The sequence below is a fragment of the Arvicanthis niloticus genome, chromosome 16 (genome assembly GCF_011762505.2).
Source record: "Arvicanthis niloticus isolate mArvNil1 chromosome 16, mArvNil1.pat.X, whole genome shotgun sequence".
NCBI classification, from domain to species: Eukaryota; Metazoa; Chordata; class Mammalia; order Rodentia; family Muridae; genus Arvicanthis; species Arvicanthis niloticus.
In genome coordinates this window covers 62,491,239-62,514,660 of record NC_047673.1, presented here as the reverse complement: position 1 = coordinate 62,514,660, position 23,422 = coordinate 62,491,239, and the positions used below count along the sequence as shown (strand labels likewise).

Here is a 23,422-nt window from a genome sequence, read left to right as displayed (position 1 = left end):
TTATGTCAGATTTTTTTTTTTTTAAATGTGGGCCATTTTCCCCAAAGTCCCCAAAGCCATGCCAATGGCCTGGTTCTTGCCTATGGGACCTAGAGAGGATGACCTGGGGTCACTGAAAACATCATATGTCTTGTATGAATTTGATTGTTTCCTGAAACCATCTATCCAGAACACACAGATTTTTAGAAGGGCAGCTCTTGTAATCTTTGAGGACAGCTTAAATACTTCACTAAAGTTAAGCTATGGATTTGTTTTTAGTTATTAAGAAAGAAAAGCAAGCTAGCAAAGCGCTGGATAACCATATATGGGCACTGGACCTCAAGTGCCTAAGTATTCATTAGCCCAGGCCCTATGGGCTAATCAACTTGTGACATTAGGAATCAGAAATATACTGTCTAAAAACTGCTTTGATATTGCTATGAAATTCAATCATGTGAACAGTGGGCTCAGCCTGTAATGGGGTCTAGAGGAGGTAAGTTTAGGTGTTTTCAAATTTGCATACATATTGTATATAGTCTCAATGATGTGCCTGTCACGGGCAACAGATCTACAAGTGATGCAGAGGGACTAGATGTTTAAAGAGAAAACCTCCAGTCCTTTACCACACATAACTTGAGGAGGACTGCCCTAGGGCACCAGGTTTTATTCAGCTGCACGTACCAGAGTAATTCAAATGGTATTTAGGAAAAAAGAGCCCAATCCAAGTCGACTTGCTCATGTTCAAGCAAAATGAAAATGAAAAAAAGAAAAAGTCTTGATAATAAAGCCATGGTGGACCACAGCATCACCAGCAGAAGTGAGAATAAAGGACAGTCAGCATGGCACTGAGCACAATTCCAAGGGCAGGTCATTCCTGTTCCTGTCTCTTCACCTGTTCTTGTCAAGCTTTTGTCAGGAGCATCAATAAAATACTGGCACTTCAGGCCCATTCATCATCACAGATCAGCTGGTACTTTTTCCCTTTCTCAGAGTATAAAGGAGTCGCACATTCTGAGTCTTCTGTTTGATGAGCTGTTGATGGCTGGGCAGTTCCCAGCCTGAGGCCTCAAGTGCATTTCCTTCCATAGAAAATGTGGCATCTTTAAACGTGGTTTTAACCCAGGGGAAACGTGTTACGAGCTTGAAGTGACTCAAATGATAAATGTGAATTTGTTCTTGCCAAAGTTATTTTCCAGGGGGGTGGATATGATCAGAATACATTGTATACATGTGTACAATTCCAAAGAATAAATAAAAAATATATATTTAAAACGTTATTTTCCAAGTGAACCAGGATAGCTAAGTGGCCTAAAAAGAATATCTATAAAATATATGGCAACCATGGTCCTTAGACCCACTGTGAAAAGGCAGGTCAATTCAAAGTTAGATAATTTAGAAAACATGTTAACAATATACCATTAACATCAACTATAATGTGAAAAGTTAAGACTGAAGTACCAAGAAGATGAAGACAGTATTCTTTTGCTGAAAGGAAATGCAACTGAGCTGGAGGGCTGGGTCATGGGAGAGCCTAACATAGCATTATAGAGAGCTATCTCCTAACACTTCTCACTCTGCAGCTGGGTCATGGGAGAGCCTAACATAGCATTATAGAGAGCTATCTCCTAACTCTTCTCACTCTGCATCTTATAGAAACTAAGGAAGATTAGAAATAGACTTGGATGAAAAATAACCCACACGCTTGCTCAGAATATTTATTAAATACTGCCCCATAGGGCTTGCAGGAAAAAAGATTCTGGCTACACCCCTTTCCCAAGCACCTTCCTGAAGCAAGGATTCTAGGGAATCTGATGTCTTAAATAAGCCGAAACCTATCTAGGTAGAATGGCCACTTATGTACCAGATCTGACACTACAAGTATGTGCTGGCCAGGGAGGAAGGGAAGGGTCTAGTGAGACTGGTCCAGGAACTAGATGAAAGAAAACAGGCTTGGCCTTCATCCACCACAGCACTGGTTAAGGGGCGGAATAAATAAGACTCTGAAAAGAGAGGAGGTAAGGAGGTCAGGGGGCAAAGGAAGGTCAAGAGCCGGGTTCCCCTAAATTACGGAGTTGTAGAAAGAACCAGGGTAGCAACTTGAGTTCTCAGGAGGAAAGGGGAAATAGGTGCAGCACCTAGGGACAGGAAGAGCCCAAGGCTTTGCTTTCAACCTGGCTAAGTGTGAAATTCCTTTTTCTTCAGAGAATTCCAAAGGAAGGCAAGGAGATGTGGTGACAAGCCTCCAGCCCCAGCCCAGGCTACCCCTCATTCCCAGAGGCCCTGCCTAATACAAACACAGAGTCTTAGGACTTAGCTCCTTCTCCCCAGACACAAGAAGGGAGTAGAAACAAGGCACAGACATCTGGAATCAAGGGGAACATGAGTACCACCATATGTAACATTATTTTGGGAGTGGGAAGAAGTGACATGCCCACAAAGTATGCCTTCTTTCACCTGGCAGGTAACTGGCCTGTCTCTAACAGCAGAGACCATGATGGAGTAGAACTTATAGAAAAGCCTACAGAACAGATCCTCAGCTGGTATGGCACAGTCTTGAATGGGGTGTAAAGAGTGTGGAGCAGCCAGCTCCCACAGATGACACTCCTGCCTCAGTTCCCAGTGACTCTGTTGACTCCAGGTGTTTCCCATGGCTGGGGCTCAGGGAGGAAACTGTTGTGTTTCACATGATCAGACACTGCTCGCCATTAGCACCTGGTGGGCCTGACAGATTGAGGGCATCCAGGTCAAAGTTGAGGCCAGGAGGCTGGAGAAGAGACAAAGGGACTGAGAAAATCACTCATATTTCAGGTCAGAGCTTCTGAAGGTCCATCCTTAGCAGCCACAATGATCAATCACCCTATATGGATTGCAAACTGAGAACTGGGTTAGAATACAGAAGACATACTCACCATCTCCCCAGCCAGTTCTTTTGGAGGATGGCCCAAGTCCTGTAACTAGAAAATTAAAAAAAATTAAAAAAAAATTAAAAATCATAGAAAACACAAAAGCAACAAAAGGAACTGGATTAGTGTGAACTGATTTGTTTTGACCATGGTATGCAGTATTTGTAGTGACATTTTGTCACTACAAATGTAGTGAGAATTCTGAAATTTTTGTTTAAAAAAAAAAAATATTTTAAGAATGTGTTTTTCACTGTAATCCCAGGTGTGGGGATGTGGGGCCACTTCAGACTGACAGTAGCAGCTGACCAGGATCTGCCTCATGCTCTAGCAGAAGCATGGTTTTGCCAGCTGCAGATAGTTTTGTGATTGTCTGAAGTTTGGAATTCCAGGAACTTTTCTGAGGGTGCATAAATTCAAGGGCCCCAAGAGGGGTCGGGGTTGTTAGTCATTTAGGGAGGTTGGTTGCTGTTAGCAGCCATGATCAAAGAAGACACAATAGAAAAGAAATTAGATTCAGGGATTTCTTTCCCCTATATCCTTGTTTCTCTATCTACTGTTAGTGGGTGAATCCAGAGTTTAGGGGGGTGTGAAGAGTGGAAAAAAGAACCCACAAAGTAGCAAAGACCAGGTACACGTCTTCTTTTATTCCGTCCTCCACCCTCTGCAGACAGATCCCGAGGAGCACACCAGTGGGAAGGCAGGGTAAGGAGGCCTTACCTGCTGCATAAGATCTAGCACCGCCTCAAAGCGAGCCCTCCGAGTAGCCTCGCTGTCTGTGGGTGTCTCTGCCTCAAACTGCTCACAGATTTTGCCCATGACACGGTGCTGCTGCTGATACTTTTCAAACTGTTCTGGAGGAATCGATTCCTGGTGACTCTGTAACCACTCTGGATACTAAAGAAAGCGAGAAGATGGGTGAGAAAAAGTAAAGTAAACCAAGAGGGAAGGGGACCAAGAAGAAATAAAGGTTAAATAAGCAAGTTCATCATGAAAAGCACAAAGTACTGTTGACTCCAACACATCATCTGGATACACTGGTCTATATGGTGACTGCAGATTAGTAAACATGGCTGTGAAAAGCAAGAAAGTAAACATTTTAGACTCTGAGGTTGTTCTAGTTTCATTCCTGCTGCTATGATAAAACATCCAAAAAAAAAAAAAAAAAAACCAAAAACGGGAGAGGAAAGGGTTTATATTTTATCTGACACTTTCAGGTAGCAGTCCATCAGTGAGGGCAGGAACTCAGTCACCATAGAGGAAGGAATATGCATGCTGGCTTACTTTGCTGACTTTTACCTTTCTTATATAGTATAGGCTTGGTGCCACCCACGGTGGGCTATGCCCTCCCACACCAACCATCAATCAAGATAATTCCTCATACACATGGCCATAGTCCAATCTAATCTGGGCAATCCCCCAGCTGAGGTTCCCTCAGATGACCCTGGGCTGTGAAAAGTTAGCAGCTGCAGCTAACTAGAACAAGGGTCATATATGGTTTCTGTTAAACACTGCTGGTCTGTGGTTATATTTAAGATTTATTTACTTTTATTTTGTGTTCATCAGTGTTTTGCCTGCATGTATGTATTTGTACCATGGGCACAGCTGGTGTACTTGGAAAGAGAGGTGTCAGATCCCCTAGAACTGGGGAACCGAATCCAGGCGATCTTCTCCAAGAACAGCAAGTGTTCTTTAACAAGCCCCCTCTGTTGTTGTCATTATTTATAATTTTAAAACTTTATTTTATTTGTATGAATGTTTGTCTGTCTATATGCCTGTGTGCCATGTGTGTGTCAGGTGCTCTCAGAACAAGGAAGAGGGCACCAAATCCTCGAGAACTGGAGCCATGGGCCATTGTGAGCTGCTGCTATGTGGGTACTTGGAATTCAACCAGGTCCTCTGGAAGAGCAGCCAGTGTTCTGAAGTGCCGAGACATCTCTCCTTAGCCCTGGGTTTTTTTGTTTGTTTGTTTGTTTTTAATTAAAAAAAAAATTTTTTTTTTTTTTGGTTTTTTGAGACAGGGTTTCTCTGTGTAACCCTGGCTATCCTGGAACTCACTCTGTAGACCAGGCTGGCCTCAAACTCAGAAATCCTCCTGCCTCTGCTTCCCAAGTGCTGGGATTAAAGGCGTGCACCACCTCTGCCTGGCAGCCCTGTTGTTTTTAAACTTAAAAATATAAAAACCAGGGCTGGAGACGGCTTGAGTGGTTAGGAGTACATTCTGCTCTTGCAGAAGAACTGAGTTAGTTCAAGTTCCATTCACGACACCCTTATCAGGTGGCTCACTGCCAGCAGCAACTCCAGCTCAAAGGTGGTTTGACGTGTGTGGCCTCCCTAGGCACCTGAACTGTGTGTGTGTGTGTGTGTGTGTGTGTGTGTGTGTGTGTGTGTGCCTGCGCGCACTATACTTACTATACTCTTGGCTTGAGAGCTGGACTGAGGCTGTACAATGGTCTGCAGACTCCTGGTCTTGCTACTCAGTCACACGTTCTGTGATGCTGAAGAGCTTTTATTTCTCTACTTCATTTCTCTGGTGAAACTACAAAGCTCTTCCAAGCATAAACCAGTGCTTAAACCACTCTCAAACAGTTCATAACACCACCACAAAATCCTTTAAGTCCTTACCGGAGAAATTAGTAAAGTTAGGAATATAAGAAAGAATGAATCAGTCAAACTCAAAGTCTTGAACTAATTTATAGAAAACTAGAGCTGAAAATTTCTCCTTTTAGTTTAGATATTCCCAGTGTGGACATAGGATCAGATCACCAATGTAGCTTAATACTATCATTAGCAACTGCAACAAACAAGGCATTTTTTTATTTCGAGACAGGGTTTCTCTGTGTAGCCCTGGCTGTCCTGGAACTCACTCTGTAGACCAGGCTGGCCTTGAACTCAGAAATCCGCCTGCCTCTGCCTCCCAAGTGCTGGGATTAAAAGCGTGCGCCACCACCGCCCGGCAAGGCATTTTTAAAAATTGTACTTGTCCACTCAGATTACCCTTTTACTATGCATAGTCTGAGCAAAGTGGCCCATGAGTTGATATAATGAAGTGAGGAGAAAAGACAGAAATGGAAATTCACAAACCTTTTCTGTGATCTCCTTCAGGGATGGGTACAGTACATCCTTAGACAGGAGGTTCTGCATGATACTCTGCATGATGGGGAGAATGTTCCCTTCCCCATCTCCTTCATCCATGCCTAGTCCTTCCATGGCTTTTGTCAGTTCCTCTTCAGATATGCCCGAGTTCTAGACAAGACACAAGAGAGGTGAACAGGCATACGCCTCCATGGAATGCTTACCACACTTTCAGGTGGAAAGAACTATCTAGATTTGCCTGAAACAAAAATCAAAGGGGACCAGACTTGGGGAGATACCATAGAACTTTTTTAAAAAGTAAACTTTTTTAAGCTTAATCTTATTTGTGTTATTTTTTTTTTTCTTTTTGACTGCATGTACATCAGTGTGAAAATGTCAGAAGCCCTGGAACTGGAGTTATAGATAGGTGTAAGCTGTCATATGGGTGCTAGAAACCAAAATCCAGTTCTCTGGAAGAGCAGCCTGTGCTCCTAACCACCAAGCCATCGCTCCAGCATCCTCCGTCCCCCCCACCCCCCAGCATCTATTTTGTGAGAATGCTCAGGAAACATCTGAGAGTGGACCCTTATTCCTTTCCCTTTACCTGAAGATCGGTGGCATTTTTGGCTAGCCCACTTAGTGTCTCCTTTAGGCAAGAAGTAAATTCTTGCTGAGAGCTTGCATCACTGCCTAAGAGAGATGAAAAGAACCAGGATTACCTAGGATTTTAACTGTCAGCTTGTCTACACTGATCTAGTTACCAGCCTGGATATAAAGCATTTACTAGAAAATTACTACCACGTCAAAATCTTAACTGTTCTGTAGTTACCTTCATGGCCATGCTATAAATCTATATAGATAATGTGTTGTTATTCTCCACAGTAACACTCCCTTAAAAGGGTTGGCTTGAGAGAATCGTATTTATTTTTGAGGTAGGGTCTCACTCTGTAGTTCTAGCTGTTCTAAAACTCACCATGTACATAATGTTGGCCTCTGTTTCTCAAGTGCTGGGATTGAATGAATACACCACTACACCTGGCTAAAATAATCTTTTTTTTATTACTTTCCAAAATAACTTACTATTTTCTTTTAATAAGCAAGATTCTCATACCGCTTTCTCTTGCCTTGCCCCACTCCATGGCTGTGACATCATGACTGTTATCAATTTTATAATCCTGATATTCTCAAGCAATTAAGAGGTCTGTCCAGTATTTTAAGTTTGGGGTTTCCTCACCCACTCTCCCAGCTGCCTCTGAGAGCTTCTGGAACTGCTCCACCAGATGAGGCTCTTCCTCAGCCAGCTCCTTCATTGCCTTTTCAAACTCCGCAGTAGCTTGAGAAGCCAGCTCACTGTCGAACAGTTCCTGGAAAAATTTCTCTTGGGAGGCAAAGAGAGCATCCTGCAGGGAGAGATAGACAAAATTCACCTCCTACAGCATCACCCTGGGTCTAGCCTCTTACAGGAGCTCAGATAGTTAGTTTTGGGAAATGAAACTCCCCCTGCCCCCCCCCCCCCCCCCCCCACACACACACAAGCACCTCCACTGATCATTCCATCTGCCTCTGCCTCTCCTGAGGACAGCAAGCAAAGACTCTGGCCATGAAGAAATAATGTGAGGTAGCAAACAAATCTGCTCTTCACTCAAGACACTTCCTCTTTATTCCTCTGGAAAACCACAGGTCCTTGTTTTATAGAAACTGAGGCCTGGAAGAACACTCAGCAGTGTGTGAGGCAAAGGCACCCTCCCATCCACCCCTCTGGCCCATAGGGGCCTGCCCCGCCCCTGCTCTGAGCTGTATGCCCATCCTCCCCCTCCCTTAAGGGGGTGGAATTTATACTTTGGCAGTATCTCCTGGCGATCTCTTCTGGGGCCCTGAAGCATCGGGGGTCGAGATGGTAGGAGGGGGTGCTGGGGAGGGTTTGGCTTTATCGAAATCATCAAGAGCACCTTCGGAGACAAGAGACACGGTGGGTATGTTGGGGATAGATAAGGCTAGACAGCTGTGTGATTCCAAGCAAACTGTTAGAAAAATAATGATATAAAGTGCCGGCTTTCTGAATTTCTCTCAATTCCTGGTGTCTTTCCTGCCTGGACCACTGGCCAATAGGCTTCTCACCTTCCTTGGGAACTATCAAGTTTACTGTGGCCAACTGGGAAGAAAACCCTTTTACACAGAACCAATGTTCATCTCAGAACTAGGAGGAAAGAATTAAATAAAAGCTGTGCAGAGAAATCTCTACATGCAAACTATAAAATTCCCTTTTTAAAAATCCCACACATTCCATCTAACATGAAGAGGGGAGAGAGCCTCATTTCTTTGAATTCACTCTGAGGCCTTAGCTAATATCTTCTTGTAAGAAAGAAAGCACAGAATAGGGATTTAGCTCAGTGGTAGAGCGCTTGCCTAGCAAGCGCAAGGCCCTGGGTTCAGTCCTCAGCCCTGAAAAAAAAAAAAAAAAAAAAAAAAAAAAAAAAAGCACAATCGCAGAATATACCACCCAGCTTTCCACAGGTGTGACTACTAGTATAATTCTACAAGAAGGCATTAACTTTTAAATTATGCTCCAACTTAGTTCTCCCTCAGCAGGCACCTACAGCCTCCTTGGCCTCATATGCAGTAACCCTGGGCCAATCCAGTCACTGGGCACTCCTCACTACCTCTGTTCACTTTCTACCTGCCTACACCGTTGTGACTGAGCAACAGATAAAAGGTTCACCTCTGCCCTGAAAAGCCTGTGTTGTCACCACCGCTCTGCTTGCCAGGACTAGGGAAAGAGCACTGGCCTCACTCGGGCAGGAAACCAGAATGGAGTGCAAGGCCAAGAAAGAAATGAAGGTCCACCATCTTTTCAGGATGAAGAAACCTTTCCCCTGGGACTGGCTCACTTTGTTTCTCCAAAGGATACAAAAGGATGTCAGGCATTGTGGTGCCATGCTAGAATCGGGAGGAAGGGGCCGGAAAAAAAGTTCAAGGCCATCCTGCAGTACTTAGTGTGAGGTCAGCCTAGACTACACAAGACAGTTTCTCAAAACCACACTCATTTTAAAAGGAGTCTTCTTCGACTACTTGCATGAAAGACCTAAGGGTCTGGTAAAAGTCCTCAAAGACTGAGGTAAAAAGGCGTTTCGGGCTAAGAAAGATACTACCACGGACTATGGACCTTAGGGGCTTAAAGGTTATTTTGTTCTGTGAATCTTGCTACTGAAAGGAGAGGTGGTTTCAATAATTTACTGAAGCCGATCCTGGCGGGTCCAGCCTGTGGTCTCAGTACTCCCAGAGGCTGAGGCAGGAAGACTGCAGCGAGTTCCAGATCAGCCTGGGACACCAAGTGAGAGCTTTGCCTCAACAACAATCCGACAATCTTAAAGCAAGAGAAGTTTGTAAGGGGGTCGTGAAACATCTCATTACAGTTAGTTTTCCCCTTCGCATGGAGGTGTGCGGTTTGGCTAGATCAGTGACTAAGGTGAACACCCAGATTCAGCTAATAAAGAGGGCCGGGGTCGAACTCAGACCACCTTCCTCGCCAACCATCGGAGATATTCTCCCTCCCCGCCCAGAAATCTCAAGTTTATTTAACCCCCACGGTGGGTCCTCTCTCTCGATACTTCTGGACTTTCCCATTGTGGGCTCTTACTTTCCAGTAGCTCCTCCAGTTCCCGGTCCGCTTCGACCCCAACACCGCAACCTTCCTCGGCAGCCGCCATCTTCTACCTCCGACTTGCCGTAGGAGGTGGAACCACTGGTGCCACCACATGCCCCGCCTTCAACCCCGCCCCCATGACTTGAGCAGCCAATAATATCGTTCTACTGTGCAGGACCGCCATTTTTAAAGGGACAGGAAACTGGGTTTGTTTTTGTTTTTGTTTCTAGTGCTGGGACTCAAACCTAGGTTCCAGCACGTACTGAGCAAGCACTCCATCACTGGAGCTATACAACCATGGCAGTTTGCCTTGAACTAGATAAGTTGCTCAAGCTGGTCCAGAAATCGGGGTCTCCCTTCCCTGTCTCCACTTCCCAAATACTTGACCCATCCAGCCCAGCTGGATTGCGGGGGTGGGGCAGAAGGGGTGGGAGGATTTATTGTGTGTTGTCTCTTTATTCTGGAGAGGTTTTGTTTTCAGGCAGGGTTTTCTAATCCTACTGTCTCCATCTCCCAAGGACAGAGATTACAGCACAAGGCTCAACTAAAACATGAAGCTATTAAACGAGCAATTTTTAGATTGAGACAGGATTGCCAAATTGAAACAATCTTGGTTTCATCCCCAGAGCACACATGCCAGGAGAGACTTCTACCCTGTTGTATACAATCGTGCCCAGTACAGTGAAATCTACAAATAAATCAGGGTTGGTCCTCCCTGTAAGGGTTGACAGGAGATAGAATTGGAAACACAGATGTTAATTAAGCAGACTAAAAAACAGACATGATTCTTTGAATTCTGTTTTCTTTTGTGTGTGTGGGGGGGTGCGGGGGGGATGGCTTTGTTTTTGTTTTATCGAGAATGTTCTCTGTGTAGCCTTGGCTCTCCTGGAATTCTGTAGACCAGCCTGGCCTTGAACTAAAAAAATACTCCTGCCTCTGCCTCGAGGGTGGTGGTATTAAATGGGTGTACCATCACGCCTGTCTCTTTTTTTATTCTATATTTCTGTATTTCTAGAATCCTACTTCAATGTTTATTTGCCCCCGACTGATCTTCTTGCCTTCTTAATATATAGTGAATACTGAAAAGACAGTATTTTATAGCATCTTCCAAACCTTTCTTGCTTGTTTCAATTGGGGCTCATTTAGCCCAGGCTGGCTTAGAACCCCTCATCCTGTTGGCTATACTCCCAAATAGTATGATTACAGATACGCACCACCATGCCTTATCCTGCTCACAGAATTTTTCCATACTTGCTTAAGGACTTAATGGCTCACCACTACTTTTGATTAATTTCAGATTCTTGACTGATATTCACAATTATATTCATTCTTTTCCCCAGTTAGATAAACTTCAAGAAGCAGAGTTTGTTTATGAAACTCACATTATAATTGTTTGAGTACAATTATAATTTAATTTGTAAACTTATAAAAAGACCTTTTTTTGGAAACAAGGTCTCACTATGTAGCACTGGTTGGCCTAGAACTCACAGAGATCTGCCTGCTGATATTTAAAAATATTTTTAATTATTTAAAATTGTGTATGCAGTGAACGAGTGGTGGCGCAGCCGCTAAGGCGGCTGCCTGCAGAGGGCGAGCCCGCGCCCTCTGCGGGCTCTCTCTCTCTCTCTCTCTCTCTCTCTCTCTCTCTCTCTCTCTCTCTCTCTCTCTCTCTCTCTGTGTGTGTGTTCGAATCCCGCTTGTCCCGTGGGAAATTTTTTTTTTTTTTTTTTAAAAAGCCGGGCGGTGGTGGCTCACGCCTTTAATCCCAGAACTTGGGAGGCAGAGGCAGGCAGATTTCTGAGTTCGAGGCCAGCCTGGTCTACAGAGTGAGTTCCAGGACAGCCAAGGCTATACAGAGAAACCCTGTCTCGAAAAACCAAAGTAAATAAATAAATAAATAAAAATTGTGTATGCATGCACACATGCATTTGGGGGTGTGTGTATGTGACTAACTTGCTCTCAGGGGCAAGAGGTGGTAAATCCCTTTGGAGGTAAGAGTTATAGGTGCTTGTGAGCCACCAGATGTGGGTGCTGGGAACTGAACTTGAGTCCTCTGCAAGAGCAGTGTGTGCTCTAAACAGCTAAGTCATCTCCTTAACTCCCCCCCCCCGCCCCCGCCAAGATATCCATTTTTTTGAGACAGGGTCTTACTCTTTAGCCAATTGTTCTAAATTCAAATTATGTGTGTGAACTGCTGTGCCAGATTCTTGCCTGAACATGAAGGAAGAATATATAAAACTTGAGAAAATATTCTTGTAATATGCAAGATTTTGAGAAAGCAGTCTTAGTCTGAGGCTTATGTTTAAGAAAGCAACTCTTAAATCTGAACACTAGCATCCTGTGCTCTCTGGAGCAGCCATTCCTCTTCAGTCAGGCACACTTCCCACCACACAACGCATGTTCAAGTTTATTCATTGCAGCAAATAACCCAGACTATGAGACACTTTCATAACTTAAAATATACAATGAGAAAAACCTAAACATATATATACACACATATACACGCATATTTAGTATATATATATTATAATATATATATATATATATATATATATATATATATATATAAAACAATGTGTTGAGTGAAAAAAGATTATGTTCCTGTCATGTATAAAGGAAGGTGAGGAACAACATAGTTATATCTGCTTATAAGTATTTACTTTTTTGAAGGCCATAAGGAAACTGCTAAGTAGTTACCTGTTTGGGGAAAGGTAATAGGAACTGAGTGGCTCAGGAAAAAGGTACACAAGCAAATTCATCATAGTATAGTTTTTTGTTTTTTTTTTTCCTCCGAGGAAACCCAGGGCCTATGCCAGACCTGCTGGATCAGAATCTGCATTCTAGCAGGTGCTTGCATGATCTGCACATTTGTTGTATCTGATTGGGATTGGTTCAACAGGCAATGCTCTGGGTTTTTTTTTTTTTTTTTTTTTTTTTTTTTTTTTTTTTTTTTGGTTTTTCGAGACAGGGTTTCTCTGTATAGCCCTGACTGTTCAGGAACTCACTCTGTAGACCAGGCTGGCCTCCAATTCAGAGATCAGCCTACCTCTGCCTCCCAAGTGCTGGGATTAAAGGCATCTGCCACCACCACTGGGCAGTTTTTTATTAATGAAAATTAAAAAACATATTCTGTGTGTACAGGCGGAATGGTGCACAGACACCATGCAGCTTGTGTGGAGGTTACGTGACCACCTTGGGGGAGCAGGTTCCCTCCTCCCATGTGGATTTCTAGGATCAAACTCAGGTTGTCAGTCTTGACCTCAACATGCCCTTACTTCCAAGGCCATTACACTGGCCTGACAGCATAGTTCTAAAGACTGGTGTTTGAACTTCATGGATATATTAGTTGGAAAAAAAAAAAAAAAAAAAAAACAGCTTTAAAACAGATTAAAATGAAAAATTCAAGTAAGCTCAGCACTAAGGAGCTGGAGACTGGAAGGTTAAAAATTCAAGGTCATCCTTGACTACATCAAGGTCAGTCAAGGTTGTAGGAGAGGCTGCATCAAGAAACATCACAAAGAAACCAATATATACTTTGTACATCTTTTCCCTGTGGCTATAGAAAGCTCAATAGTAGAATACGTGCAAAATCCCAGGTTCAATTCCCAGTAACTAAATAAAATGTCTCCATTTATCTCTTTTTGGGAAAGGGGTATGCTACCATATTTAGTGCTGGGAATCAAACCCAGAACCCTGCACATACTAGGCCAACACCCTACCAATGGAGCTACATCTTCAGCTGTTCACTGATGTGCAGCTATGTGTGCATGTGTGGACACAAGTGCAGGTGCTCGAAGGTCAGCAGAAATCAGCAGACACCCTAAGGCGGGAGTTACAGGTGGTTGTGAGCCACTCTGCCTGGGTGGTGAGAGCTGAACCCAGGCCCTCTGGAAGAGCAATACTTGCTCTTAACTGCTGAGCCACCTCACTAGCCTGTTTTATTGTTTTTGAGATAGGGTAGTTCAGGCTAGCCCTGAAACTAGCTGGGGTTATCCTAGGCTTAAAAAAAAAATGATAATTTTGTGTACGAATGCGTTGTGACTATATGTAAACCTGTGTACCATGTGCATGTAGTACCTGTGTTTACCAGAAAAGTGAGTTAGATCTCATGGAACTAAGTTATGGATTGTTAATTGAACCGGGCTACTCTAGAAGAACAGCCAATGTTCTTAACTGCTGCTGCTGCACCTCTCCAGTCCCTTGTCTTCCAACTGCTGGATTAAGGCATGTGCCACTACACCTGGCTGGTCTCGAACCCTTGATCATACTTCCACCTTGTAAGTGCTACAACTGATGGAGCTACCAGGCTGGGCCTGAATTATGTATTTTAAATCAAAGAAATAATAAATACATTACATATCTAACTACTCTTAGAAGCAAAACGCTCTGACAATTGTGATAGTTCTATCAATTTGACATAATCTAGAATCTCCTAGTGAAGGACCTCAGAGAATGTGTTTATGAAGAATGATTTTGTTAATTGATATGGGAAGACCTACCCACTGTAGGCAGCAGCATGTGCTAGGTCTGAGGTTTAAAGGAGAAAGCTACCCACCTCTGCCTCCAGAATGCAGCTATTAAAAGGAGGTAGACTTTCCCTTTTTCTCCTGTCTTGTCAGTCCTGGGCCAGCCAGGTCTACATATCAAGCTTCACACCAGCCAAGTGAGATTCTGTCTCGCAAAGAGAGAAAACTCTGGCTGAGGACTGGCAGGGAGGCTTGAAGTGGTCTCTGCTCTTGACTGTGGGTATGTGACTAGCTGCTTCAGGTTCAGCCACCTTCACTTCCCTGCAATGATGGACTATCACCTGATTGTGAGTCAAATGAACCCTGTCTCTCCTAAGGTGCTGTTGTCAGGGTGGTTTGTTACCACAATGGGAGAAGCTAAGACAACTATGTACTTATAATAAAAATGTAATTTATTATATCCTCATTCTTTTATTGCATATAATATGTAAAATATATAGAACAGTGATGGACACTGATAGGTGCTCAGCAAATACTGGCTATAATTAGAAAAAAGTATCATTTCTCCTTGTCATGAATATTAATTTAAATGTATATAATGCATATAATTGCATATAAATGCATAAAATAATGTATATACAGTGATCCTGAGGCAAAGAATCTGCTCTGGTGAGATAGCTACATGGATGTGTACAGGATCATAAAGTAAGTGTCCAAGAAGTAAATGGCAAGCCAGAAGGCTCGCAGAAATTTACGTTATTTACTGAGAGCACAGAACATAAGAACGATGGTAAGTTATAAAGGACAGAAACAAATCAATGAAATGGTACAGATCTTGCAAAACCAAATGACTTCTTCTCAGCCTGGAAGTGTGTGGGCCCACATAAAGAAGGAACCTATTTATGACATTAAATGCCCAAGAAAAATAAGGGATAGTTTAACAATTCGTGTGGCTGAGGAAAAATGTCGTTTATTGCATCCTGCTGCTTTCTAGTGGAACTGAAACAAAGGTGGCAGACAGGTAAGGGAAGAATAAATACTAAAGAATCTGCTGAACAAATGCCCAGCACAGGTTTCATTTGTTCCCTGGAAGGCCCAAGCTGAAAGGTCCAGTCATCTATGATCACAAGCACAGTAACCTTCAAGAGAGGTCTGCAGGAGCCAGGAAGTCGAGCTTGAAACTTCTGATTTGCCATAGAAGAGAACGAATATGACATTCTAGGGAGACCCAACATCAACAAGCTAAACCGTGGCTGTAAGGGGAAACTGAGGGTTTGCAGCTAGAGACTCTGAGGAACAGTACGTGATTAATCATGTTCGTGAAGGGAGGGCCTTAGCGAAACTGAAGGGGACTGATCCTCAGACCAATCACATCTTTGCCAATCTCCGTCACCTGTGGAAGTGGAGAACAGCATCAAGTTAGAGACCCGAAGAGAGCTCATTCCTACAGCTGCTGACGAGCAGTCAGATGGACGCTTGGTGCTGACAAGGGAACAGTGGGTTCCCTTGGCTTTCCCAGGGTCACAGTGCAGGGTGAGAGAACCAGCACACGCTTCCTTCTCCTGCCCCTTCTCTCAATATCCTGCACACATCCTTTTTGCATTGGATCCCCACCCCAACCCTGCTAGACACATTCTTGAGGACAGTACTTACTGTAGTGACCCTGCAGATTTGCCCCTTGAACTCAGGGGAATAGCAAGCCCCACTGAGTGGACACTTCTCTACTGGTTTGCCACGGTAGATGGGCCGGTAAGATGCAGCACATATGTCAAAGGGGTTGTGCATGTCATAATTGAGCTGGCAGGCATCTGTGGGGTTTTTCTCACAGGCAGACAAGATTTTTCTTGTCTAAAGGAAGGAAGGAACGTTTTATTTAAGAGTACAGAAAACAACACAATCTCTGATACAAGATGCAACTATATGCTGGGCATGATGGTCTATTTCTATAATCCCAGCACACAGGAGCAGGGGGATCTCAAGTTCTAGGACAGCCTGAGTTATATACTGAGACCCAGTCTCAAAAACCAGAACACAACAACTAAAGTAACTATGCTACGAGAGCACGTCCAGCCTCTGTATAGGATGCATGCGGAAAAAATGACAATTGCCACTGTGCTGGTTGTACTGCTACATCCCAGAACTCAGAAGGCAGAAGCAGGAGGTTCAGGAACTGAAGGCCAGTCTGGGATACACAGTGAAATCTTTCTCTTTCTCCCAAATGGCTCTACTGCTCTAAAGCCACAATCCTGTCCACGTCTGAGGATTAGATTATCAGGATTGGGCCCCAGAAAGAGTTGACAGAGTTCTAGTGCCCAACGAGAATGTTTTTGGGTGGCATAGATGCTGGAATATGAATGAAAAGTACAAGAGTCCAACATGGGTCACCTGGAGGAGCATGCCCCAGAGCCACTCTAGCTTGCAATGCCACAGTAGAAGGGCTGGTAAGCCCAGCACAAATGTCAAATTAAAAATTAAATCAAGCTGGGTGTGGTGGTGCACACTTTTAATCCCAGCACTTGGGAGGCAGAGGCAGAGGCAAGAAAATTTCTGTGAGTTCAAGGCTGGCCTAGTCTATATAGTGAGTTCCAGGATAGCCAGGGCTACAGATGAAAAAAAAAAGCATGAAATCAAACTTGAGTAAGGTATTTTACTTCTCTGTATTGCTTTCTCACTACTAAAATACAGTCGAGTCAACTACAGAATCTACTCCATTTAAAAATCTATAGAGAGTATTTTAGAATGCCATGTACTCAACATATCTGAATAAATTATTTCTCTGGTTTCAAGGGAAAAAAGATGCCCCAAGGTCAGTAAGTAACCAGAGGGCAGCACTCCATTGGCTTTCTTGGGTTGAGTGCTGGTATACTATTTCAGAGAGAAAGATTATTGGCTTCTCCTCCTTCCACTTAAGATCTGGTTCCCCCAAAGTCACTGATGGAATTCCCCTGTACCTGTTGGGCTACTTCAGGCTTGGGCCCAAGTTCCAGCAGGCGTCGGGCAAAGGTGGCAGCTGTCTTGAAGTTCTTGAGCTTGAAGAAAAGGTTGAGGGCTGTCCGAAGCACCAGGATCATGTGCACAGGCTGCAGGTTGGAGTGTGTGAAATAGGCTGCCATCTAGTGGACAGAAAGGGACACGCAGCAGGCTGAGGTCAGCTATTTATAAGCAGCTACACAATTATAAAAAAAAACCAACAACACAAAGCCAACACAATTATCTATAGGACAGTTTAGTTCCACCTCTTAAACTGTGAGTGCTCACGATCTGAGGAGTGGGTGGGGAAATGAAGCGCCTCTTCATGGAGAGGGACTCCAAGTTCTCTTCCTCCCCAAAGCCAAGACACTTCCAAACCAAACAATTTAGGTGGAACTGAAGGTTATGGGGATGGTGCCTGTGCGGTGCTGGCCTCACAGACCATACCTCACAGATGCGCTTCTGCTGGTCCAGGGTCTCCTTAGGTAGCTTCTTCCTTTCTATCTCCATGCACAAACCCACAATGTATTCCCGGCAGATGGTGATGAGCTGCTGGGCCTGAAGACGTTGCAGAAGACAGTCAGGACATAGACAAGACAGAGGTGCCCAGGATCGAGTAAGTGGCTAGACGCCTACCTCTGCAATCTCCTGTTTATTGTCCACGACAAGAAGAGGCACACTGAGTAGAATAGAACGGAATTTTTCCACAGCTTCCTCAAACTTGCCAACCGTGGTGAGCTGGTAGCACAGCTGCAATCGTTGGATCAGGTCATTAAGCTTTAGGCCCACAGCTGGTACAGCATTCTTTAGCCCTGCATCCTTCCTGGAGAGGGACAATTATGAAGAAAGCAGAAGAGTCAATAGCAAAGTAGGGCCCGTGCTCTGTTCCTATCAAACAGTCACCAACACCCTACTGGGAAGTAGCTGGAAACAGGTGGCAGCTGGTGGGAACCAAACCCCAGAGTAACAAGCCGCAGATCTTCTCTCCTGGAAGCCTCAGCTCTGGGGCAATTCTATGTCACTGTGGCTATCATCTGAAGTATCCACTCCGACCGAAACACACAGCAAGGAGCAAGGGGACTTACCAATTGCGATTAGGGTAACTATACATGGAGGGCAAGCAGGGCAGCGCTTGATAGGTGGTGCGGCCTCGGGCATATGTCTGTAGGAACAGTTGCTTATAGGGGCCAAACTGGATTACTCCCACCTGGTCATGGAGAAGCTAGAACACAAGAAAAAAAAAAAAACATAGGGATTTGTTTTCTACTAACTAAAAATTAAATCAAACTTGGGCAAGGTAATTTACTACTTCTGTGTATTGCTTTCTCACTACTAAAATACAGTCAACTATAGAATCTACTCCATTTTAACATCCATAGAGAGTATTCTAGAGTAACCAACAGAGTGACAACAAATGTTCATAGCTGTTATGTCATCATAACACTTGGTAATAAACACTTGGTCTGTAATAAACACCCATTCAGGAAGAGGTGTTGATTTTACTAATGTAAGCAGTAGAAATGGCTGACTGGTAAACACAACCCCAGACCAAGTGGAGAGCAGATAAAAGGCCTTTATGAAACAAGTCTCTTTGGCAAGGCCAACAACTGCCATGAAATACATACCTTGGCCCTGCGGGTCAGATCATTCTCACGTGGTTAAAAAGGTGAGTCAATCATTCTCCCTAGGACTCTGGAATACACACTCAAGAGGAAGGCCCAAGGTTTTTAGGGAAGACTTACCCGCATGGCTGTTTCAAAAGAACCTGCCAGGATGTGATCAACTGGAAGCTGGGAGTTATTGCACCAGATCTAGTAAGGAATAGAAAACATAAGCCAAATAAAAAATTTCCTTTCTCTTTCTAACTCTTCTCCTCCAAATCTGTTAAAAGCAGTCAATATGTTTACACAGTAACCAAATATTAACCAGCCCAGAAGCACCCATCTCTATATAATTGTTTTCCTGCTTACTTGAGTTGGGCTTGTTCCTTTGGTTGGGGGCACAAAGAACCCATCTTCAGCACCACCAGACACCCCAGAGGGTACATCCTAGAAGGAAAAAAAAATAAGGCTTTGTTTGTTTGTTTAAACAGAGTTTGACAGAGGCTCAAACTCACTCTGTAGCAAGGACTGAATCCTCCTGCCTCTACCTAACCTCTTATGTCACCATGTCTGATTTACATATAGAGGGGATCAAATCATGGGCTTTGTGCATGCTAGCAAAGCATCCTACCAATGAAGACATTTCAACAGCCATCCAAGTGCTGTGCTCTGATGAACTCACGACACTAAACTTCGATCCTAACCTTTGCTCAAGAAAAGAGGTGATTTAGAAGGACAGAATGGGAGCCACCTCACCAAGACCAAAGTGAAATGCCATAGGCTGTAGTTCAGAGATTAAATATTCCCCTCTTTCCAACGAGAGACAAGCATCAGATTAGAGGGAGGCTGCACAGCCCCGTCTCTTATGCTACAGAACTGAAACAACAAGGTCACAAAGGCTGGCTCTCCCATTTCAAGTGGGAGCTATGTATCAGATTAGAGGCTCTGCTGGAACCCCTCCTTTGTGGAGATTTCAGGACAGGCACACTACAAGGGGTGTGTGTGTGTGTGTGTGTGTGTGTGTGTGTGTGTGTGTGTGAGAGAGAGAGAGAGAGAGAGAGAGAGAGAGAGAGAGAGAGAGAGAAAGAGAGACAGAGAGACAGAGAGACAGACAGAGAGAGAGAGAAAGAGAGAGACCCACAAAATTTTTATAAGGTGGAAAGGAGAGAAATTCCAGAGCAGGAACTTCACATACCAGCTCAGGTGGGAGCTCCAAATCTTCTTCTACATCCCAGCCACCGCCTTCTTCCTGTCCCTTGCCAAGAGCATCCTCTCCCAAACCTTCTGGGGCCTCCACAAAGCCATCTGTAAGGATAATCCATGACCAAAATAGGCTTGGGTGAGAGCCTCTGCCTTCAAAGGCACACTATCAGGATCCTATTGACCCCATGGATTAGGAACATGTAGATTGCTCCATAAATCATTTCTATCCACGGAGCATCCCAGCATCCCAGCGCAGTCCTCAGACAGCAGTCTCACCTTCATCCAGCTGCAGCTCTGCGTCCTCTCCCCAGCCTTCAGTGCCAACAGTGTCGATGTCAATGTCAGCAGCCAATGCTCCTCCCTTCCCTGCCATGGGGAGGACAGACGGAACTGGTTAAAGCCTAGCAAGTCTCAAGCCCACTGACCTCCTCGACAAGCAAGGTGCCTGCTTTCCAAAGTCGCCGCTCAGGCTGTGTCCTCAGAAATATGTGCTGTCCATTTAGAAACTGGTAACTGTGAACGTCAGTAAATGTTTTATTGTATTGTTAAATCTTAAAACAAATCCCAAACAAAAGACAAAAATAATTGCCAAGGTCCGGTCTCGTTCTGCTCCGTGTATTTGTGTATGTGTATGCATGTGTACATGTGTGTATGTGTGTCTCTACTTCCAGTGCTGGGGATCCAAACTCAGACCCTCATGTTTCCTTGGCAGACATTTTACTGACTGAGCCATCCATCTACTTTGAGTTATTGGTTTTGTCATATATATTTATGCTAACTTGAAAGAGCTTCCATAAAGAGAGGAAATAGAAGAGAGATGGCCAGAGGTTTTTTGTTTTGGCAGCGGCGGGGTAGAGAGCTTGTCTAGAATGCATAAGGCTCTGGCTCCAATCCCTGTTGAGGTAGGAGAGAACTAACTCCCTGTTACTAAAACCTGGCTGTCTCTGGCTGCCCACTCTTAGAATTTCTTTGTGAAGTCTTTACTAAGTGACTATTACTATAGTCTGTGCAGAGGATAATTCTCTATAAAACTAATTTTTAAAAAGTGCTATAAGAGAAATGGGCGCTTACCCTTGCTTGCAATGGAGCCTTCAAAGAACCCTTTGGACACAGTCAATAAGGGCCAATTGGTATCCAATGGCATGATAGGGGCAGGTGGCTGGAGCAGCTTGGCATTAGGATCAATGTCTGGGATCTGAGTGGTGGAGTAATACAGATGTTAAACGTGAACAGTTCTCATGAATCATACACAAAAGGCTGTGCTGCTTCCTCTCCACTTATCTCCCCTTCCCAGCCCCCACCCTGGTAATTAGGTGGTAGAATAAAATTTAGATTTAAATTATCCCAAGATGGGAATGAATCCTGTTATCAGAGACATCTATGAAAATACTCACTGTCTCCTTCTCAGGGTCAAACGTTTCCTTCAGGCTCTCAGCTTCTTCATCTAAGCCGTGTGTGGCAGCTGTGAGATAGGCCAAGGATTCTACAGGAAAAACAGGGTTTGTGGTATAGGTACATTACCAAGGGAATGCTAATTTGATAGACTCCTATCTCCCAGTATTCAAATATTTGCATAATACTCAACCATAAGTGTAGGCTGAAGTTGTTATCAGCTTCTAATGGACAGAGTAAGTCACTAGTGATGGAATGTGATACCCAAGATTGGCTTATAATAACTGTGGACTCTGATTTGGGTGTTATCTTGTTAACCTGTTCTGAAGGAAACCATGTGCCATGTTGTGAACTTTGTGATGAAGAAGGTAATATGGCAAGATGATACTGTTTCTCAGACAAAGAGGAACAAGACCCAAGAAATGCCCACACCCATGCATGTGAGTGTGGAAATGAATTCCTCTCCTGTTGGGTCTCTGTGTGTCTGTAGGCCTGACAAACTTTGACTGCAAGTTTACATACACTGAACAAAAGCTAAGGCACACTCTGTGAGGGATGTTTGTTTTACTTATTAAAATTCTCGTGTATTTATTGTATGTGCACATTTATGTGTGAGTCTCACAGCACACATGTGGAGGCCAGAAGACAATCTGTTAGAAGCTGATTCCTTTAGTTGTTTTAAAATAGCCACCACAACTGTGACAATCCTCTAAAACAGCCCAAGAAGTATGCCAATGAGATGGATGAAAAGGTAAAAGCGAAGAATCCTGAGGAGCTAAAAGAAAAAGCTAAGGGAGGAGTAAGCAAACCTGGTCTATGCAGTGGGTTCCTGGCCAACCAAGGCTTTATAATGGGACCCTGTCTTTAAAAAAAAAGTATCTGGTAAAAAGAAACCTGTCTATGGTGCCTGATGACAGTGACCCTTGACTCCATACTATTTAAACATCTGAGTTTGCTGTCAAAACTAGAAAAGATCTGAGTCCTTTTGCCATTTGTTACTAAAAGTGTTATAGTCCATTACACATTAAATGTTTATTAAAAATAATTTTTAAAAGAACTATAATTTAAATATTATTATTTAGAAACTACATCACAAATGTTTCAAGTTTTAGAGATTTTTCAGGTTTTGTAACATTTGCATAGAAATTACAGTCTGAGTATCCTCATCTGGAAATAGGAAATCTGGACCCTCAAGATGGCTCAATAGATAAAGGCTAGCCACCAACCTAGCAGTCTGAGTTCAATCCCAGAGATACAGTAAGTGAAAGGAAAGCCAGCTCCCACAAGTTTAACTTACACACACACACACACACACACACACACACACACACACACACACACACACAATGTACAATACAGGGCAACTTCCAGAAAATCCTTCCAAAGGTCTCAAAGGGGCAGAAAGTCCTGAATACTTACTCTGTCCACAGTTCTTCAGGATTCGAACTCTCTCTGACACATCACCCAGGTACAGGGCATTCTGATAATGGCCACTCATGTCCTTCCGGATCTCAGCTGCATCAAGTCAATGAGAAACCAACTTTAGCCTTCTCTCTAAAGCCCCCTCTCCTCTGTTTACCTTCCCCACAAGTCCCACAGTCCTCAACCTTGGTTCTAGAGAACTCACCAATCTTCATCATTTTGCGGAGTTTCTCCAGGTTGCCAGTGATAAGGTACAAGAAGGAAAGTTTGTCAAAGTTCTTGGTGCGCTGATAGCACATCTCTACAATCTGGTGATTGCCCTGTAACAGGGCCACTTCTCCCAGCTTCTCCCAGCAGTTCTTGTCATCCAGGGCTTTGGCTGCCTCTAGAGCAATCTAAAGAATTCCCAAGGTCAGTGTTTAGTATAGGCACTATGACTCAGAACCAGCAGAGTCTATCAAAGCATTTGTCTCTAAAATTTCCCAAGGAATTCTCTATACTTGTAATCACTACTTTCACACTATTTTTTCTGGAGAATTCTTTCTACAAATGTGATTTGAATTCAAAGATGAGGAGTCACACCAGTGTTCTCGCCCTCCCAAGTTGGCTGGTATAGTAAAATCACCTATCCATGCTGTACTCCACAGAGCAAGTGCTCTGCTATCCTATGTCCTTAGCTTTGCAGCTCCACAGTCGCTTTAGGCAGGGCAGAGGAAATAATAAAAGAAGGACTGGAAAAGCAGCTTTCTTAAGCCCCTATCTAACTCTATC

General features: G+C 43.8%; 2 protein-coding genes across 4 annotated transcripts in view; both read right to left on the bottom strand.

Moving 5' to 3' along the window:
• Nucleotides 1-612: 612 nt before the first annotated feature.
• On the bottom strand, nucleotides 613-9,737 carry Pex19 (peroxisomal biogenesis factor 19). 2 transcript variants are annotated; one of them, XM_034520850.2, is made up of 8 exons: nucleotides 9,592-9,737; nucleotides 7,794-7,903; nucleotides 7,189-7,354; nucleotides 6,559-6,644; nucleotides 5,964-6,125; nucleotides 3,600-3,776; nucleotides 2,889-2,933; nucleotides 613-2,743 (listed from the first exon to the last, which is right to left on the bottom strand). In XM_034520850.2, exons 1-8 carry the CDS (start codon nucleotides 9,659-9,661, stop codon nucleotides 2,660-2,662), a joined length of 900 nt encoding a protein of 299 aa, XP_034376741.1. In that variant the 5' UTR covers nucleotides 9,662-9,737; the 3' UTR covers nucleotides 613-2,659. The 2 variants fall into 2 exon arrangements, with proteins under 2 accessions (XP_034376741.1, XP_076770613.1); XM_076914498.1 differs by lacking the exon at nucleotides 7,794-7,903 and having other exon boundaries at nucleotides 9,592-9,726.
• Nucleotides 9,738-15,013: 5,276 nt separating this feature from the next.
• Copa (coat protein complex I subunit alpha) overlaps nucleotides 15,014-23,422 on the bottom strand; it is a 40,030-nt gene continuing 31,621 nt past the window's right edge. For both annotated transcript variants that reach the window (XM_034520110.2, XM_076914490.1), the window contains 14 exons: nucleotides 22,857-23,046; nucleotides 22,649-22,744; nucleotides 21,232-21,320; nucleotides 20,909-21,032; nucleotides 20,114-20,203; nucleotides 19,830-19,939; nucleotides 19,004-19,081; nucleotides 18,776-18,844; nucleotides 18,119-18,255; nucleotides 17,670-17,856; nucleotides 17,481-17,591; nucleotides 17,015-17,176; nucleotides 15,717-15,911; nucleotides 15,014-15,456 (listed from right to left, as the gene is read on the bottom strand). In XM_034520110.2, the coding sequence (XP_034376001.1) occupies nucleotides 15,397-15,456; nucleotides 15,717-15,911; nucleotides 17,015-17,176; nucleotides 17,481-17,591; nucleotides 17,670-17,856; nucleotides 18,119-18,255; nucleotides 18,776-18,844; nucleotides 19,004-19,081; nucleotides 19,830-19,939; nucleotides 20,114-20,203; nucleotides 20,909-21,032; nucleotides 21,232-21,320; nucleotides 22,649-22,744; nucleotides 22,857-23,046 (1,698 nt within the window). In that variant the 3' untranslated portion in view covers nucleotides 15,014-15,396. The remainder of the gene's footprint in view (nucleotides 15,457-15,716; nucleotides 15,912-17,014; nucleotides 17,177-17,480; nucleotides 17,592-17,669; nucleotides 17,857-18,118; nucleotides 18,256-18,775; nucleotides 18,845-19,003; nucleotides 19,082-19,829; nucleotides 19,940-20,113; nucleotides 20,204-20,908; nucleotides 21,033-21,231; nucleotides 21,321-22,648; nucleotides 22,745-22,856; nucleotides 23,047-23,422) is intronic.